The sequence below is a fragment of the Acanthopagrus latus genome, chromosome 1, assembly GCF_904848185.1.
Source record: "Acanthopagrus latus isolate v.2019 chromosome 1, fAcaLat1.1, whole genome shotgun sequence".
In the NCBI taxonomy this organism is placed as follows: domain Eukaryota; kingdom Metazoa; phylum Chordata; class Actinopteri; order Spariformes; family Sparidae; genus Acanthopagrus; species Acanthopagrus latus.
Window position 1 is genome coordinate 19,558,657 of NC_051039.1, and position 17,816 is coordinate 19,576,472.

Sequence of the window (17,816 nt, forward strand, 5' to 3'; positions counted from 1 at the left end):
CAAACACCGCTGCTGTCTTTTGTGTTGAGTCGCACTAATGGTCAGTTTCAACCACGCTAGTCCACGGAAGGACAAGGTGCACTCACCCCCCCGCCCCGATCTACTCAGCAAAGACAAGTCCTCACAAACACTTCCAAGAGCAATAAAATGAACTCCAGCTCCAGTCTCACTCGGCCTGGTGGTGTTAGTTAAACTGAGGGGGGTCCTACCTGGAGGTTTTGGACGAGTTCGCCGTAATTGAACTCGACCGAGGAGCGGTCGTCAGGCTCGGAGAGGGACAGGTTGAGCCGCACCGTCGCCCTCTTCTCGGCTCCAGCCTTTTCCCTGTCGCCGGTTTCGTCGAGACGCTCGCTGCTGGCAGCACCCGCTGCCCCGGTCGCTGCCTCGACCTCCCCGGCTCCACCGAAGTTGAAGTCGGCCTCATCCTCCAGCCGGCGTTTCCTAGACTCCGCGGCTGCTCCAGCTGCGAAGGCCGAGAGGGTGACAAATTGCACTTTTCTCGGTTCGGCCATTTGGATGAGCTGCCTGCCTGTCTGAACCTCGCTCCGGACAGACGGCGACAGCGAGGAGAAGAGCTACTTCGCGAAACTACTCCAAATTGCTGGGTTGAAGAAGGTTTCGCGGAGCTCCGACGGCTGCGCGGTGCCTAGACGGATGTCAGGGCCTCCTCCGCACCATACGAATTGAACTCCAGGGGATGCGACGGTCGGGGAAAAGTTGTTTTTTCGGCAGCTACTTGCATCCTCAATTTGCTATGGGACCGAGACATTCACAGGAGCCATCTTGGGTTTCGGGAGTAAATAAAATATCAGAAGAGAGGGGTCGCTGCGCATGCGCGTACGCACGGAACGGAAGCACCGTGACAAAGTGGGGGTCATCACGTCCAATCACCGCGTGCCCCGATCCTAAACCCGCCTCTGTCACAACAGGCGATAATAACAACACTATCAGTACTATAATGACCTTTATAAAGTGTCTGAGTGAAGGACAGGCTGTGGCACACACACGCACCACATGTTGTGTGTATCCACATAATAGATAACAGCTTCATCTCACTGCATTGAACAGACAGGCTCTCATTTCAAGCCTTTCTTCCTGTCTATTCGGGAAAATGCTGAATTGTGCATTTCTCTACAATGGCACTGAGCTCACAAACATAAAATCCTAAACGGAAGAAAACAAGACAGATGATTGGCTGTCTTGGTTAACCACCCCAACACAGCTGACTTGGATACTGGCACAAAGACCACCTGTTGATATACTGTTAAGGGTGGAAATGCCCCTGATCACAATAACCTGTGAATACATTTTAGTTTCACACTGACACAAGTATTTTCAGTACTTTGGTGGTAGATACCATGGCTGGATTAACCTGTTAGAAAGCCTCAGGGTTAAAACTTACTAATGGGCCCCTATCGACCCCCATCCTAGCCCTCTCTGAGCAAGACAGAGATCCCTGCTGAGTTGCCAAATTTAACCTGCTTAATGTGGATGTACTTCAAGCCTGTGGAAACAGTTGCACAATATCTTCTGTGGGTCTGGAGGAGTTCTGTCAAGTTAGGTCTGGTCCCAACTTCATGAAAATACAATAATAAATCAAGTGAGAAAACCTTTTTGCCTTATTTTACTCACAGGAAGTAGAACATTTCATGAACCAATGTATGTCAAACAAATTTCAACTTTGACATGAAATTTCCAAATACATTTCATAAAGCAAAATGTTTTTCTAGATAAATATTTCTGTTTGTTTTTATTTTTTGTTAGTTTGTTTCCTTAGATCTTTCTAGAGCATTTTTTTCTCCCTCCCTCTAAGGAATATGCTCATACCTTGACATTAGTCACCGCACTGAAAGTCATACCAGTGAATCATAGACAACAAGAAAGTAATTTAAAAAATACATAGTCACAATTTTAATACAAATATAAGTACATACACATTGCAATTCAAAACTTACACATTTTAATACAAAACTACACACTATAGTTGAAAAGAGATAATAGCTCAATATTTCTTTGCTTCATGTAGCATAGATATCAGTCAAGTGGAATGATTGCTAATGTTTGCATAAAGTAGCTTCTCTTGATTTGAGACCTGTTGAGGTTCAGCGTTGTCACGAGAGGAGGACTCTGTTGTCTTTTGCCCACTTCCTCAGAGCGCGCAGGATGTATTCAACCTGGGGGTTTCCTGAATTTTGCAGCAGGAGCACCACCTCTTTAAGTGTCTCCCTAGAACACAAACAGGAAATGAGATTCGATCAAGAATGCAACATCTGTCATGTTTCTCTTAATTAGACATAACAAAGTTTTAGGAACAAGTCCAGATCTTTTTCAATTAAAAAAAAACAAACATAAAAAAACAAACAAACATAGACATACAAAATCTACACACACATTATTACAAAGGAATAAAGACAAACATACTTGGACTCCTTGTTTGCCAGTATGAGCTGAAAGACACCGACACATGCCCCTCTCTTGCCTTCCCAGTAGTTGGAGCCTGGATCCAGTTTCTCCAGTGCATCAAATGCTTTGGCTGCGTAGTAGAACTGGCCCATCTGACAAAAAAAAAAAAAAGGTTGTGATCATGAGCAACGTATGGACTTCCCAATAATCCTAACCCAACATGGCCACAACTGGATTATGAAAAATGGCACCAAAACAAGCAAGGACAAGACATTTAATCTGCAATTTCTTTCCATTTAAGATGACACTTGGGAATCAAACTTGTAACGTACATATATACATTTGGCATTATTAAGTTCATGAGCAACTTGAGATCTGCCCTCAGCAATGAATTATAGTATTTTAACAAAGAAACAGCTCAATTAATACAATGATGTGATGGTTCTTATTTAGAACCTAACCAATTAGATGACTGATAGACAACTAATCCGCAGCTGTTTTGACAATCAATTAACTGTTTGAATCACTTCTCAAAAAAACAAAACAAAGCCCAAATATGATGTGCCATCTATTCATTTTTTTGTATACTTTTCTTAGTTTGATATAATTACAACATAATAAATAATTAAAAACATAAGATTTACCAATGGTGTACTTAATAATTATCAGCCTTAACTTCAGAAGAAATTGGTAAACAAACATGCATACTAGGATTGCAAATGAATCTTATTTAATATTCATTAATCCATTAATAATTTTTCATCAATCTTTTAGTATAATGCACGCATGTATTCCTATGGAAACAACAAATGATATGCAAGGCAGAAAACAGAGGTAGATGTCACCTTGTAGCAGTCATTGGCGATGAGCTGTAAAAGACTGAAAGAATCAGAGGAAGTTCCCATCCTCAGATAGAGCTCCCAGGCAAGGCGGCCCTTCTGGTTCATTATGTCTGACAAGAACAAGAAGAGTGTTGAATAATCCATCATTCTCACGCTGTTTCAGCAACCTTCATAGATTAAGATATGGAAAATATTAAACGCCTGTGGGCAGGATTTATTGATGTGGATTAAGCAAAGAAAAGAGGAAAAATCCTTTAATGGAGATATCCATTTCTTAGAACTGTTGAGTGTAACACAAGTTGAGTGACCCTAAATTCTTCACAAGCCTGAGGCTACACATCTGAAGGCAGCTTGTGCTACATGAATGAATTAGCCTTGCATGAAGATTTTTGTGATCACACCATACATACAGCATCGTGCCAGCCAGCTGAGGTACACGTAGTCATTCTTGATCTTTTCACTTTGAATCAGCAGAAAAACCTGAAAGACACATTCAAGTGAGTCCAAAATATTAGTTCACAACTTTTCAGACTTAAAGAACCAGTGTGAAGGATTCAGTGTTCATCAAGCAGCATGGCTGTAGACTGCAACCAAGTGAGCACCCCTCGTATAACCCTCCGCTGCAGTGGCCACTAAAATGTGAAGAGGGCCAGTGTTTTGTTTGTCTGTCCTGGGCTACTGTAGAAACACGGTGGTGCAACATGGCGGACCAGCACCAGTTTTCGAAGCTGATAAGATATAGTGGCCAATCTGCGTAAATACAACCTCATGGCGCATGTTGACCTTAAACAATTTCTTCCCATAAGTTTAGATTGTGGAAGAAGCAGCTACAGTCCCTGTGAAATGACTCTTTTTACTTTGCTTTAATTTTGTTCTTATAACATTTCTAGAAGAGCCACAGGATAATTGTTAATCAAAGTTCTCAGTCATGGGCACCGTTTAGCTTGGTTGGTAGCGCGCGACCCATGTGCTGAGGCTCTGCAGCGGACCTGGGTTCGACTCATGGCCCGAGTGTGTGTGTGCTGTGTGTCACTCCCCCTCTCTTACCCTGTTTCCTGTCACACTCACTCTATACTGTCAATAAAGCCAGAAAAGGCCAAAAAACAAACAAAAAAAAAAGAAGTTCTCAGTCATCCTGGTGACGCTGAATCTAGGTGCTGTATCGTAGCCAACTGGACACAGTTTCTTAAACCAACGACCCAAAAGTGGCCCTGACAACTCTGAAACGTATAGCTTTCCCGTGTAATGTCTTCAAGAAACTAAAACATGTCCAGTTGCCTACAATACAGCAACTAGAATCACTTCAACAATGGGATTCTCAATGGCATAATTGTGTTTTATTCCCAGTGAAGTTAGCTGAGCACTAAATCAGAAGTTAGCTGCTCTGCTAGTCTCTAGCGCACATGCTCTCTGGGCTACACAATGTGGAAGCTATGCAGAACATCCAGTTATTTTAAACCCAGGAGGTCTCAACATTTTTGGCTTCAAGAGCGACTGAGGAGCTTTTACAGCCGATGCTGTGTCCAGATTCCCCTTAAATCCATGCTGTACATAGAAAAGGCTCCTTATAATGTGACAAAAACACAACAATTCTTAGCTTCCAGTGAATAAACATTGGATGGATGGATGGATGGATGGATGGATGGATGGATGGATGGATGGAGTTACCTCTTCTGCTTCTTTGTAGTTTCCAAGTGCTGCTTTCGCCTGAGCATAGTTGAAGTTGAATGTATCGTCATTATAGAAGTAACCCTGCGAAAAGAAAAGCACATTTATAAACGAAAAGGTTAAGATTCAAACGTAAGTGCATACCAAGCGTTGGCATTTTATTGGTAGTGAAACTCACTGGGATGAAGAGAAAACACACCTGAATAGATGTACTGCATCTGTAAAGCACCACTTGTCATCTGAAGTGACACCTATCACCCAGTGTGTGGGAGTCTCCTTTCATCTCCCTCTTACATACTGATACCACAGTACAGTAATATTGCTTTGATTCTTCACAGGAATATACGATATAATGTGTGCCTTGTGCAGAGCAACACTCACCTTGACTGAGTTCAGATATATGAGAACATCTTCAAACTGTCTCAAGAGGAAGAAACAGGAGGCCATGCACTGTCTGCCAGGAATAGTATCTGTAAGCCAAAAATGTGTCAAACACACATGCTTGCACAGTTCAGGTTTTAATAATCAGATTGATCAAATTCAAATTCAAATTACCGCATTCGCTAGCCGAGCCTCCAACTAACTGAAAGAACTGCTGAGCAATTTTCAGGTGGTCCCTCTGAAAGATAAAAGAAAGATACAAACATTTGTCTAGACATCACTGTTATCACACTTATGTGCGATTAACTAGTTACTGAACAAAATACTCACTGATCCAATTTCTTGTCCCAGTGCGGCATTTACAACTCCTTTCAAAATATACTCCTGAGAATATAAAGATCAAAGTAAAAAAAAATCATGTTGTCTTGTCTAGTCTCTTCATGGTGGATGACTATGAATAAGGAGAAAGGCGACCTTGAGTGTATTGATAGAAAATGTGGGGAAAAAAAACCAAAAACATACACTTAAAAGCAGAAATTCAGTTGCAGATAAAATATAAAATTATTAACATATTTCGTTGCTGCTTCAAAATCCAATTCAACGAGCTGAAAGTCATACATAAAAGAAACACAGAAGCCAAACATTATACATGCTTTCAGATCCATCTGATATTAAGGTACTTTTGAAGATAGAAACGGTCATATAAAAGAAAAAAGCTCTTCAGGAACTCTTAAGAGGAGCGAGGAGAGGAGGTCTATTAACAGACTTCATTTAATCTGCCATGATTCTGGTTTTCATTGTACATTTTCATTCCTGTTAAAGAGCATGAGTGTAATTGAACACAGCCACTGTATTGCGCTTTTTTCACATTAGAGTGAAATTCGGCGGATCTGAAGTCACTCACTGAGCCCAAATAGTTGTGTCGCACTGGAAAGAGCAAGTGTAATGTCAAATTAAAACTAGATGTCACTTTGAGGCATTACCTGAGGTGTCGAGGGCACCAAATCTTGGATGAGGTTGTAGGCCTCCTGGACATCATCTGCGAGTGTAAAATGGAGCATGGATCTTCATATCACATATTCATATCATTTCCAGGTTCATAATTTTGTTTTGGGTTACTACTAGTATAGGTTTACATGCTTCTCTGCTCAAAAACACATCAGTTTTCTCACACTGTCCAGTGCTGCAGCACTCTATGTTCCCTCTGTCTGAAACACTCCATTGTAACTCCTGTCTCTTTAAGGCCTGCCTCCTGAATACCAAGTCTACTCTGATTGGTCAATTCACACATGCCTGACCCAGAATTGCTAAAAAAAAACAAAAAAAAAACAGAGCAGCTGTGCTTTAATACTTCTTACGTGCCAAACTAACTGCTGGACATCATAATGCAAATGTGTGACATTGTGACGTACTGTGATGTCACAAAGTCACAGACCTTTAACACTTTTCTCCTTTTTACAGTCGTATCCTGCACGCATGCATTTTCATAGAAATATTTCCCATGTTTTTGTTTCTTCCAGGAAAAAATGCACTGTCATGGCTGCACACCTTGTCTGAGATAGTAGATGACCAGGTTGAGTCTGGCCTCAGGGATCACATCAATCAGAGGAGGCAGCACCTGCAATGCCCCCTCCCCACCACGAAACACCACCTGCAGTATACAGGGACACAGATTCACAATGTGGAAAAGTAGCTTGTAAGTCATTGGTGTATGCACACTCTTGGTTGCTCAAACCTACACACTCGCAGTTAGAGCTTGTGAAGAGCTTACCAGGTTGTGTCGGATAAGCTCCTTAGCAAACTCAAAGGAGCAGGAGGAGATGTCGATTAGGTTCTTCAACTCAGCCTAAGAGTGGGAGAGTGCACACATGAGCCAAACATACCACCAGTTACTGACTCACTGTAGTGGTGCATGCATGACTAATGAATAAGGATTTCCAGCTGTGTGCTGACACCACTAAAAATATCTTTAATTAGTTCCTTCTCACTAAAAATAACAATACTGTGAAGTGTTGTTATAATTTCAAGTATCTACCATTGAAATATGTGTTGGGTTGAAATGAACAGAGATTTGAAAATGAAAATACAGTGAAAGAATTGCTGCTTTTTCATTTCATTATTAAAATAGCCTTTAATCTTTGGCCAAACAATTCTTCACAGATATTAACTGACAAACAATTTGAATAAAACAGTGTAAAAATGAAAAAGAACCGTCATATGAGCCTGGATAGCAGCAAACACACAGTGCGTACCTCAGCTGCCTTGCCATTATAGAGTCTGAAGTGGTTGCAGGCCTTAAGGTTGAGGGCAATAGTGGAGTCAGGCATGCTCTGCAGGTACACAGCCAACACCTCCTGGGACACGTCATAGTAGTCTAGCTTGTAGTAACACAAAGCCACGTAAACCTTCAGGGCCAGGAAATCTCTGAAACACAAGATACAATGGGGACGTGAAGCTGGCTTCTTGACTCATTTCTAGTAGCAGACGGACAAATATATGTTGATTTTTATTTTTGTACACGTGACCCCATCATTCACTATCATATAATATTACTGAATGTGATTTTATGAAAGGATGACCTCAATCAGATAAGCAAATACATTTTCCCTTCTAATTCATTGACCTTGTAAAAGTGGTTTGAGTTTTGGAGCTCCATGTGATCTGTTTTAGATTTTAAATAGGATTGTTTCTGATGCGAGTCTGCATTACAGTCTAGATCACTCTCCAGGGCAGGGATCAATGGTAATTTATAAGTTCTGTATTCACTTAAGAGTGTTAATCTGTTGCCCTATGTGGGGCACAAGGACCAGAGCTCAGTGAGACTAAATACTTAGAGGTTACCTGTGGCACTATTTTTACAATTTGAAGCATTATAATAAGTGTATGGTGTATGGTAGAAACTCATGTGCACAATGGCCCACAGGCAACTCAGAGCCATAAACAGATCTCTGAGAGAAATGAACCAGGATATCTTGTAAAATCAAAGTCTTTCACTTTCTTACCCTTGCTACTACAGATACAGTATATCAGCATTAGTGGAAGCTAGTTCAGCAGGTCTGCCGTACTGACTTATTTGCCATACTTGAATTATCTTTATGGTTCCACAAGGCGTGAGGCACACAAAATCTAACACTCCTCCAATAACAATTCACACCTGTCAAGGTGGTGCTAGGGTGGCACATGCGCCCAGTTGCAGCAGGAGACTTTTAAACTAATTTAAGAGATTAAAAGGCACAGACCTGTTCTGCAGTAGAAGCCGTTTATAGATGTCTATGGCCTCCTGGTAGTGGGAGCGCATGTAGTGGATGGATGCCAGGCTGAGCTGATCCTCTGTCACGTCCTCCAGGTTCTGGTGGAAACCCATCAGCTTCTTCTCATCATTGAACTGAGAAAAGGAATACATCGTTAAGAAATGTGATCCTGGTAAAAATATGTTAAAACAAACATAAAAAGCAAGAAGATGTGAATCACTCTTCGGAACAAACAGGTCATAAAAAAGTGGACATACTCTCTCAAGACACAGGAATGAGGGAAGATTTTTTTTTTTTTTTAAATCAGACTGTGTTGCAATGAAAATTGAGCTAAAATACACACACAAACTTTTACTGAAGTACTCAAGATACCACTAAATTCTGCACATTATAACAGTTATAGTATAATGATTTTCCAACCTTGTGAGCCAAGTGGAAGAGTAGTCGGTTTTGCAGAGGTGACATTGGTGCTACAGACGGAAAAAACAGACCACATTAGAGTGAGAAGCGTCATCATGAACATCATAACCTCACTCTCAGTAATGACATAACTGACTGAACAGCATTGTATGTGATCTGGTAAAAATGTATGCAATGCCTGAGAAGTGAATTAAAAAAAAATCCAAACTGATTAATTGATCAACAATATAATTGGTGAATAATTCAATTGTTGACAATGAATCAATTCATTGAGCCCATTAGCAGAAGCCTGTTATCCACTGATTTCCTCTGTGTACCTCAAGCAACATAAAACATGTTGCTGTTTCAAAAAAAAGTCTTCAAGTAATCACCTCTTGAATAAATTCTGGTGCAAAATTACTGTGGTCAATTATATGTTGTCCAAAAATACAATATAAGATTAAAATTATGTGGACAACTCTCTGCACACAGAATGACGGTTTGATTTTTAAATGCAATCAGGTGAATGAGCATGTCTTGATTAAAATAATTAACCAATAATTATGTATATTTAGACACAACAGGGTGGTATTACTAATTGTCCAAATCAGCTGCAAAATATGTTTCATTAGATTTCTTTTTCAAATGTGAAAACAATATAAACATTGTGTGTGGGCTGGTTGGAATAGTAGCCAATATTTATTTCACATTCTGATAATTTATTGATTATCTACAGACAATCAAATGCTCAATAGAGCCACAGTGTACTGCTGATCAAGAAGATTTTTTTTTTACTAACAAAACTGTTCAAAATGTAGGTCAAGTGGTTGCAAAAATGTACAATGCACTCTGGACAGCCTACCCTTCGATGCTGCATCCTCAGCCTCTTTATAGAGCCCCAGAAAAAACAGTGCACAGGCCAGATAGACCCACACCTGCTCAGGACATTCAGGCTTACTGGTCAGAGACTTGTACTCCTGTCAGAACATGAAGAGGAAATATTACAAATGCAATCAGACCCTGTAAAACTGTTTGTCACATGGTTATCCATTTATCCATCAGGTTTTTAAAAACTGTATTTAGCATTTATTTATTTAAAATAATATGTACCCAGCTAAACACACACTCATTCAGGCACACACACACACACACACACACACATACAACAAAAAATACCTCCATTGCTCTCTTGTAATCACCCAAGTGAAAGGCACAGTAGCCAATCCAGAGGTCCGCATGCTCCTCTTTCTCGCCAATACTTCTCTGAAACTAGAGATGACACAGCAACATGTAAGCAGCAGAGCAGCAGCATTCAGTGATACCCTCTTCTCTGTGGCAGAGATATGGGAGTGATTGTATTTCTGAAACTTTCATTTCAGGGCATGACAGGTGAAACTCTGTTGGAGGAAATGCAGTAAAAAGACAAAAAACAGTTAGCCCCTCTGTGAAGATGCAGTCATTATTTATTCAGCTCCAAGGGAATTCAACACAGCAGTTCCATCTAAGTCATACAAGGTATTCAAATTGAACAGTCACGCATTGATATTTTTTACATTACATTAAATTATCGCTTTAGTCCTTAATTTAAAAAAAAAAAAAGTGGTCTAAACAATCACCAGCAGGCAAGAAACAGTAATGAACATATCACTTAATTATGAGAAGAGGTGAAACCCATTTTCTATGAGTTGAAAGAAATGCGATGTACAGAAAATATTCCAACTAACATTTGTCAATTGAGGACATTACTGATTTTGATATTTGTCCAACCTGTCTGTGCTCTCTAGTGGACAAAATAAGTAATGGTGACATCGTTTTTAATTTACCCCAAGATCTACTCACCTCTCTAATACAATTTCTTGTTATTTCTTGGTCTACGTCGGTATCAATACATTCACAATAACCCTGGAAGATATACCTGCCTAAGTTCAGAGCTACACTTAAACTGCACTTATCTCTTCATAGTGTGCCCACTCAGAGCTCATCTGCTACACCACTCATGCTCCATGTTTGCCTGCCTCCTGCTCCTATGTCTCCAGGGACATGAAGAATTGATAATAGACCAGACTGAATTCACTGGATGAAGTTCTTGGAACCCATTTATCTCACATTTTAAAAGGTTATGCACTTACCACGTTTTACTTTACTGATACATCATTCTTACTTACGTGTATTTTGTGTTGACTACATTGTATTGAACCTCGTGCAGTTCTGCAAGATCATAATCCAACTACTGTATTATTTCTAGCACTTGTAACACTTTCTTAGCCCGTTTTGGGGGATCTTGTGCTTTTATTATAACTCTGCAAATCACCTTGGCACGTGATAATTAATCTTATCAACCCATTTGGATTGAGTTAAATGATGCGTATGTCTGTACCTCTAACAGTGTCAAGGCCCCAAGGTAGTCTCTCTGCTGCAGGTATTCCTCTAACCGGGGAACCTTTGTCTTGTTTTTCTTCTTCTTCTCACTGATGGTCGCAGGTGTCTCTCCTCCCACGGCTGGCTTCATGCGAGAGAGAATCTGCCAAGGTACAACATTGTATTTTCTCAAGTTATCTCATAATGTAGCTTTGAGTGGGTTGGGGCCAGCGTCCAGAACAATTGCACTGACAAGATAAGTTATGAGACTGTTATAGCCGTTCCATAAGGATGATGGCATGAGATATGTAAAAAAAAAAAAAAAAAAAAAAAAAAAGGTAACTCACCATGTCGACGAGTGTTTCTTGAAGACGTCCGTAGCAAAGGCTTGTTTATCACTAACCAAGGTAACGATGGCTCTTCTTATCTATGAAAACACAAAATGTTAGCTGACACTTCGCTAGCTTACCTAACGTTAGGTTTTAGCTAGCGCACGGTTCATTTTTCATTGACACCAGCCAGATAACGCCGCCGACGTTAACTCAGTTCTCTTACGACGAACATGGTCGTAATAGTGTCAGAGTTTAACAAGTTTTTCACCATCTCACGGATGTGCTAGCTCTTGCTTAACATTAACGATCTGAAACTTAAAAGCAGCATAGATTACTTTTTCCGCACTCATATTTTCAAATTAAAAGCACACGTAAAGTTCCTCACAATGTAGTGAGGCTGTTAAAGCGTCCGGTGTGGATATGACCGATATAATGGCTCCCATTTAGAAATCTCTGAGCCGGACAAACCTCAGCTGGGACATAGCGGTTGAAGAAAAAGTGCGAAAATTGGAACTGTGTTGGACAACTGGCGTCGAGTGTGTTTTATTTTGTAGCCAGTCAGAGTTTGGGTCTGGACAGGAAATAGCTCGGCCTTTCCGTCGTAAACTTGATTCATTGATGTGTTCTTTGTTGCCCAGCAACGGTACAGAGCGCTGTGGCGGCGGGTGTATTGAAGGACTAAAACAAAACTACTCATAGAAGACACATCCGCCCTTGAATCCTTGCAGAAATGTGGAGTACATCCCCTCCGTGCCACCGATGCCCCAGTGGCCTAATGGATAAGGCACTGGCCTCCTAAGCCAGGGATTGTGGGTTCGAGTCCCATCTGGGGTGGCTTCTTTTGAGGGAGATGCAAGGTTAATTCAATGAGTTGATTCCCCGACATTCACCGAGCATCCAGACCATAGACATATTTACATATAGTAGTCTGGATCATATACATATAATGGTCTTGATCATAGACATATATACATATAGTGGTCTGGATCATAGACATATATACATATAGTGGTCTGGATCACAGACATATATGCATACGTCTATGATCCAGACTACTAGAAATACGCCATTTAATAATGATTCCTGGGGTTTATTCAATTAGTTAGAGCTGAAGAAACCTCTCGGATGAAATTGGAAGCACAGTTGGAATATATAAGTGTTTCCAGTCCCGTCCATCTCAGCCCCCCGCCCTGCATGTCAGTTGTCCCCCAGATTCAAATAAACAGGTCATTATCAGGCTTCAGCCGAGCTGATCATCTGAATCAGGCGAGACTGTTTTAGCTGAGTTGTAGGTTAATGTTGCAGATAAACTGATAAAAACCCATCCATCCATCCATCATCTGTACACATTATATGTACGCCGCTTAATCCTCTGCAGGGTCGCGGGGGGGCTGGAGCCTATCCCAGCTGACTTAGGGCGAAGGCAGGGGACACCCTGGACAGGTCGCAGGGCTACACATAGAGACGAACAACCAGGCACACTCTCATTCACACCTACGGACAATTTAGAATAATCAATTAACCTCAGTATGTTTTTGGACTGTGGGAGGAAGCCGGAGTACCCGGTGAAAACCCACGCTTGCACAGGGAGAACATACAAACTCCACACAGAAAAATCCCAGGCGTCTGATAAAAACCTTTTGGGTAAAAATGCCTTTTCTGGCTGATGTTGATGTTAAATATTAATGAGGTACTATGTAGATTGGGAGAAAATTCAAATTTAGAATTTTAAGATCTAAAAATATAATGAGAAAATAATACAAACTCAGGAATATTTACATAACTGAATAAACAAGTTGTCCTTCAGGGTCAGTTTGTTTATTCAGTTTATTTAGTGGTGAAAACAAAGACATTTTGTTTATTTAGTATGTTTAGGCATAAAAGAAGTTATCAGCAGCTTCCTTCCACAAGCCGTTAGATTGATGAACTGCTGATCTGGAGCATGTGCACTGATGCACTTCACAGGCCCCTAGTCATAGTTTTAATTTTAAATTATTATCTTTATATATTGTGTGTTATTTATTGTGTCTTCTGTTATTTATCCTGGAGAAACCTAACTCATTTTTGTTGTGCTGCTTTGTAGGTACAACAAAATTACGATAAAGTTTTGATTGATTGATTGATTAAAAATACAGTCACTGAAGATCTTGAGCTTCTTGAAACTTTCATCCCCCAAAACTACATAATGCACCTTTAAACATTTAGCTACTTTTGCTCCAAATTACCCATTCATTGAGTTTTACAGAGAGACCACGTTTTTACATCTTTGAACAGTTACACTCTCATTTTAGTGTAGCATCAAATCGAATTTGCAAAGGCAATCACTGAGAGCAGGTTAGCATGCTAATGTTAGCATTCAGCTGAAAGCAGTGCTGTGCCTAAGTGCAGCCTTCTGAGCCGTGCTAGCATTGCTCTAGTCTTGTTGACTCTTTACTTATAAACCTTTTGTTTTCTACGTTACAATATATGCCCCATTAGATTCTGTGGCAATTTAAGAATCAGATTTTGACTTCTGTTAACACAAATTGTGACAGGCTGTCATATAGCTAATTGATCATCAGAATGTTTGGCTGTAGTTAATCCTCTGACATGACAGAATCTGATCGATAACATTTCTTGCAACACAAGAATTCCCTGTTTTGCCTACAACCACACAGGGCACTTCACTTTAAGGTGTGCAGACTCAAAAGACAGACCAGGGTATGCTGTGCTCAAACAAAGCCTGCTTTCCTTGTTTCTCAAGGTCAAATGGAAATAAACTTCCTCAGCAAATTTTGTAGGAAAATGTGTGAAGGCTTCAGTGACTTCATCTGATCGTGTGCAACCTTAGTAAAATCAGTGTCGTGGTTCATATTCCTTTTGGCTGTCAAGCACAGCTAGCATGAACCAATGTGTAGCTTCCAATACTGACTTCCTGATGAAGGCTTGATGGTGAAACTCATAAGAGTTTGTTTTTACAGTCTAACTTGAAGGCACCATGACATCAAAGGCATTTTAACAGTTTAAAATGGGAGCACCTTGATCCTTCTTGAGATTTATGTGTCATTTATCCAAACTCAATTTTAATGAAACTACATTGTCACTTCAAGCTCGGCCTTTGTGTCACTTTGTCAGACCTTTAAACTCAATGCATCTAGGACCTCTGGGATCCCAGTGGTTTGCAATCACTGGTGAAGCTGCCAGCTTTGTCAGACTCACAAGCTACTCTTGACATATGCATTTTGTTTGTCCCCAGTTCTCCCTGCTATCCAGATATTAAGAATCCATTCAGTTATGAGGATTTGGGTGGAAGCAAGGTGTAGCTGTAGTGCATGCTCCTTCTTGCTTCTGATGATTTTAATGCCAGGTACCTTACAGTTAAATGATGAATTCGAGGCAACTCCTGTCTTTTGTAAGAGAGTGCTGAAGCACTTGCAGAGGACACATTATGAATTGCTTGCATCATCTTGAATATTTTAGCATTTGATACAAACTTTCATTCATAAACATAAAACTTCAGTTATACGCCAATTAGCCACTTTACTCATACTTTCCTATTTGTAAGTGTGTCAGAGAGTATCCAACATGGAGTCACTTTCATGTTTATGGTCAGCCGTCAACATCATTTGATATGTGAGTTAATGCTGCTGCTGCTGATGGGTCTGAGTGGTGCCCCTTCCTTGTGTATCTTGGGGAGTCTTCAATAAGTGTCTTCAAAAGAGACTGAAACAAGTCCAGTTGCCTACGTTACAGCACACAGAATTACCATGACCTGGTTGACTGAGAACCTTCACCAATATTGTTGAAGAGCAACATTTACATCTTGTGTTGAGTTTAAACAGAAGATGCTTCAACCTTTCACAAGGTCAAATGAAAATACATTTCCAAGTCAAAATTGGGGAACAGTCTGAAGGCTACAGTCCCTTCATTAGTCAAGTCATAGCGGAGGAGGGATCACATTGGATCACACCTTGAACAAAACAAGCTTTGTGCTCACCCCGACAACTATCTTCAAACTTCTCCACCATGGAGTCTGTGGTTTTGAAGATCCTCTTTATTGCAAGTGCATCTGCACAGTTTGGAAAGCATGTTTATGTCGAACGTGAATATGAATGGCCTGAGGCTCAAAAGTACTGCAGAGATAATTACACTGATCTTTCCCCCCTCACTTCACATTGGGAAGAAATGAGACTGAAAACTGCAACTGCTGGGAAAGTTCAAAAGTTCTGGATCGGTCTCTACAGAGATGGAACAGACTGGAAGTGGTCAGGAGGAGGAAATGCAACATATACACGGTGGGATGAGGACGAACCAGATAACGAGTTGGACCAGATATATGGTAGTGCTTGTTGGGATGGTTGCAGCTGGAAAGGATGGCACAATTCTGGATTGAGACAGTTTCACTTTTTCTGCATCAACCTGATCGTGATGGAGACCAAACGGACCTGGCTGCAGGCGATGTGGCAGTGCAAAAAGACACACACTGCACTCGTTAGCCTGGCCTCGGAGACTGAGCACCTCCTGGCTGTGAGAGAGATCCAGCAGGACGATGTCAATGAGCGGGTGTGGATCGGTCTGCGTTTCTTGCAGGACAGATGGCTGTGGGTGAACAATGACCCTCTGGTTTATCAGGCCTGGCCCGAAGAAGGCGATCAGGACCACCTGTGTCCATTATGGAAACGCTGTGGAGCTTTAACCAAAGAGGGACGATGGGAGAACTGGGACTGTGACGCAAGACTCAACTTCATCTGCTATTAATGCTCCTTAATGATATTCAGGTTAGCAACATAGCACTATTGCTGGTAAGATTAGATTACGTTTTAAAAGCTTGATAAAAATGTTATACACCTCTTTTCATAGAAAATTAAATATTTTCAACTATTGTACTATTATGAATAATATAGTGTCAGCTAACATCCAGAAGAGCCACAAATAACCAATATCTGACAAATATCTTTTTTTAACATTATTTAGAACAAATTTATGCCACTTTTTCATCTTATAAGAACAGCTTCTAACTCCATATGGTGCAGTGTCAGGGTCAATGGTGTCTCTGTCCCAGCCACCCTGACCTCCCATCACTTGTTTCTGCACTAACTTCAGTGAGAAGGTAGGATTGCAGTGTTACATACATGTTTATTACAATATACAAGTTTTCAGCACATGACAAAACAACAGATAGCAACACATAACAATTTCATAATTGTTATTATATATATATATATATATATATATATATATATATATATATATATATATATATATATATATATATATATATATATATATATATATATATATATATATATATATATATATATATATATATATATATATATATATATATATATATATCCGTAGGTGTGAATGAGAGTGTGCCTGGTTGTTCGTCTCTATGTGTAGCCCTGCGATAGACTGGCGACCTGTCCAGGGTGTCCCCTGCCTTTGCCCTAAGTCAGCTGGGATAGGCTCCAGCCCCCCCGCGACCCTGCAGAGGATTAAGCGGCGTACATATAATGTGTACAGATGATGGATGGATGGATGGAAGTCTGTTAAATCCAACATTCATAAAATGCTTTGGAGGAGTTTAAAACATAACGAGACACAGTGGTGGTGGTATCTAATGGCTCTGGATTGTAGATAACAAGGCTAATTCTATATTTATCTATTTTGAAGTAGAAAATATGCTAAATTAACAATTTAAAGTCAAGCTCTTCTCAATTAAAAAAAAGGAAAACTTTTTTTACAAAGGGACAAATTTATTGACGTTAAAAACCAGGCAGACACAGCTTTTGTCTGAGCACAAACCACATACCTACAACAACAATGACCATATACAACAATCAGCACAGGATCTATGAGCATTACACGTGTGGTGTGATGATGAAGGTAATGGATGAGGTAAAACTTCCTGGTTTGAGTTACGGCACGGTTAGATTACACAGTTTGTGTTACACTGCAAACACTGAGGCATTTAGAAACCAACTTGGGTCAATAGATTTCTATTTTTGCTACACAACCTCCCAGTAATATCACAGATCACAGTGGACATTAGTCACATTTCTGTCATGTAACAAAGACTACAAACACTCTTCAGTGTGTTGACACTTATGATCCAGAATGATCCATCAAGTCTCCCTATCTTCTCCACCAATGAGATCTTCTATTTGGCATTATATCTTTAAACATGTGTACATATATGT

General features: G+C 40.3%; 3 protein-coding genes, 1 long non-coding RNA gene and 1 other non-coding gene across 6 annotated transcripts in view; 3 read left to right on the top strand and 2 right to left on the bottom strand.

Annotated features, from left to right (window-relative positions):
- The window catches only part of LOC119026434 (ubinuclein-2-like), a 21,433-nt gene extending 19,959 nt beyond the window's left edge, over positions 1-1,474 (bottom strand). Inside the window, exon 1 of the mRNA XM_037110829.1 lies at positions 210-1,474. Within this exon, the coding sequence (XP_036966724.1) occupies positions 210-512 (303 nt within the window). The 5' untranslated portion in view covers positions 513-1,474. The remainder of the gene's footprint in view (positions 1-209) is intronic.
- Positions 1-11,312, top strand: part of LOC119027367 — a 12,124-nt gene extending 812 nt beyond the window's left edge. Inside the window, exons 2-4 of the long non-coding RNA XR_005077363.1 lie at positions 6,815-6,990; positions 10,324-10,459; positions 10,907-11,312. This is a non-coding gene — a long non-coding RNA (uncharacterized LOC119027367). The remainder of the gene's footprint in view (positions 1-6,814; positions 6,991-10,323; positions 10,460-10,906) is intronic.
- Positions 1,885-12,177, bottom strand: ttc26 (tetratricopeptide repeat domain 26). 2 transcript variants are annotated; one of them, XM_037111133.1, is made up of 19 exons: positions 12,103-12,177; positions 11,650-11,729; positions 11,322-11,465; positions 10,121-10,213; positions 9,807-9,921; positions 8,966-9,015; positions 8,534-8,679; positions 7,547-7,718; positions 7,066-7,140; positions 6,843-6,945; positions 6,278-6,333; positions 5,625-5,678; positions 5,469-5,532; positions 5,295-5,383; positions 4,914-4,997; positions 3,656-3,725; positions 3,249-3,355; positions 2,422-2,555; positions 1,885-2,226 (listed from the first exon to the last, which is right to left on the bottom strand). In XM_037111133.1, the coding sequence occupies exons 2-19, from the start codon at positions 11,650-11,652 to the stop codon at positions 2,112-2,114; spliced, it is 1,674 nt and encodes a 557-aa protein (XP_036967028.1). In that variant the 5' UTR covers positions 11,653-11,729; positions 12,103-12,177; the 3' UTR covers positions 1,885-2,111. The 2 variants fall into 2 exon arrangements, with proteins under 2 accessions (XP_036967028.1, XP_036967036.1); XM_037111141.1 differs by lacking the exon at positions 12,103-12,177 and adding an exon at positions 12,020-12,082.
- A 218-nt stretch (positions 12,178-12,395) lies between these two features.
- trnar-ccu lies at positions 12,396-12,468 on the top strand. The gene has a single exon. It is a non-coding gene; the product is annotated as a tRNA-Arg (tRNA).
- A 3,573-nt stretch (positions 12,469-16,041) lies between these two features.
- Positions 16,042-16,371, top strand: LOC119029323 (dromaiocalcin-1-like). Its single transcript, XM_037116124.1, has one exon. It carries the CDS (start codon positions 16,042-16,044, stop codon positions 16,369-16,371), a length of 330 nt encoding a protein of 109 aa, XP_036972019.1.
- Positions 16,372-17,816: the final 1,445 nt, after the last annotated feature.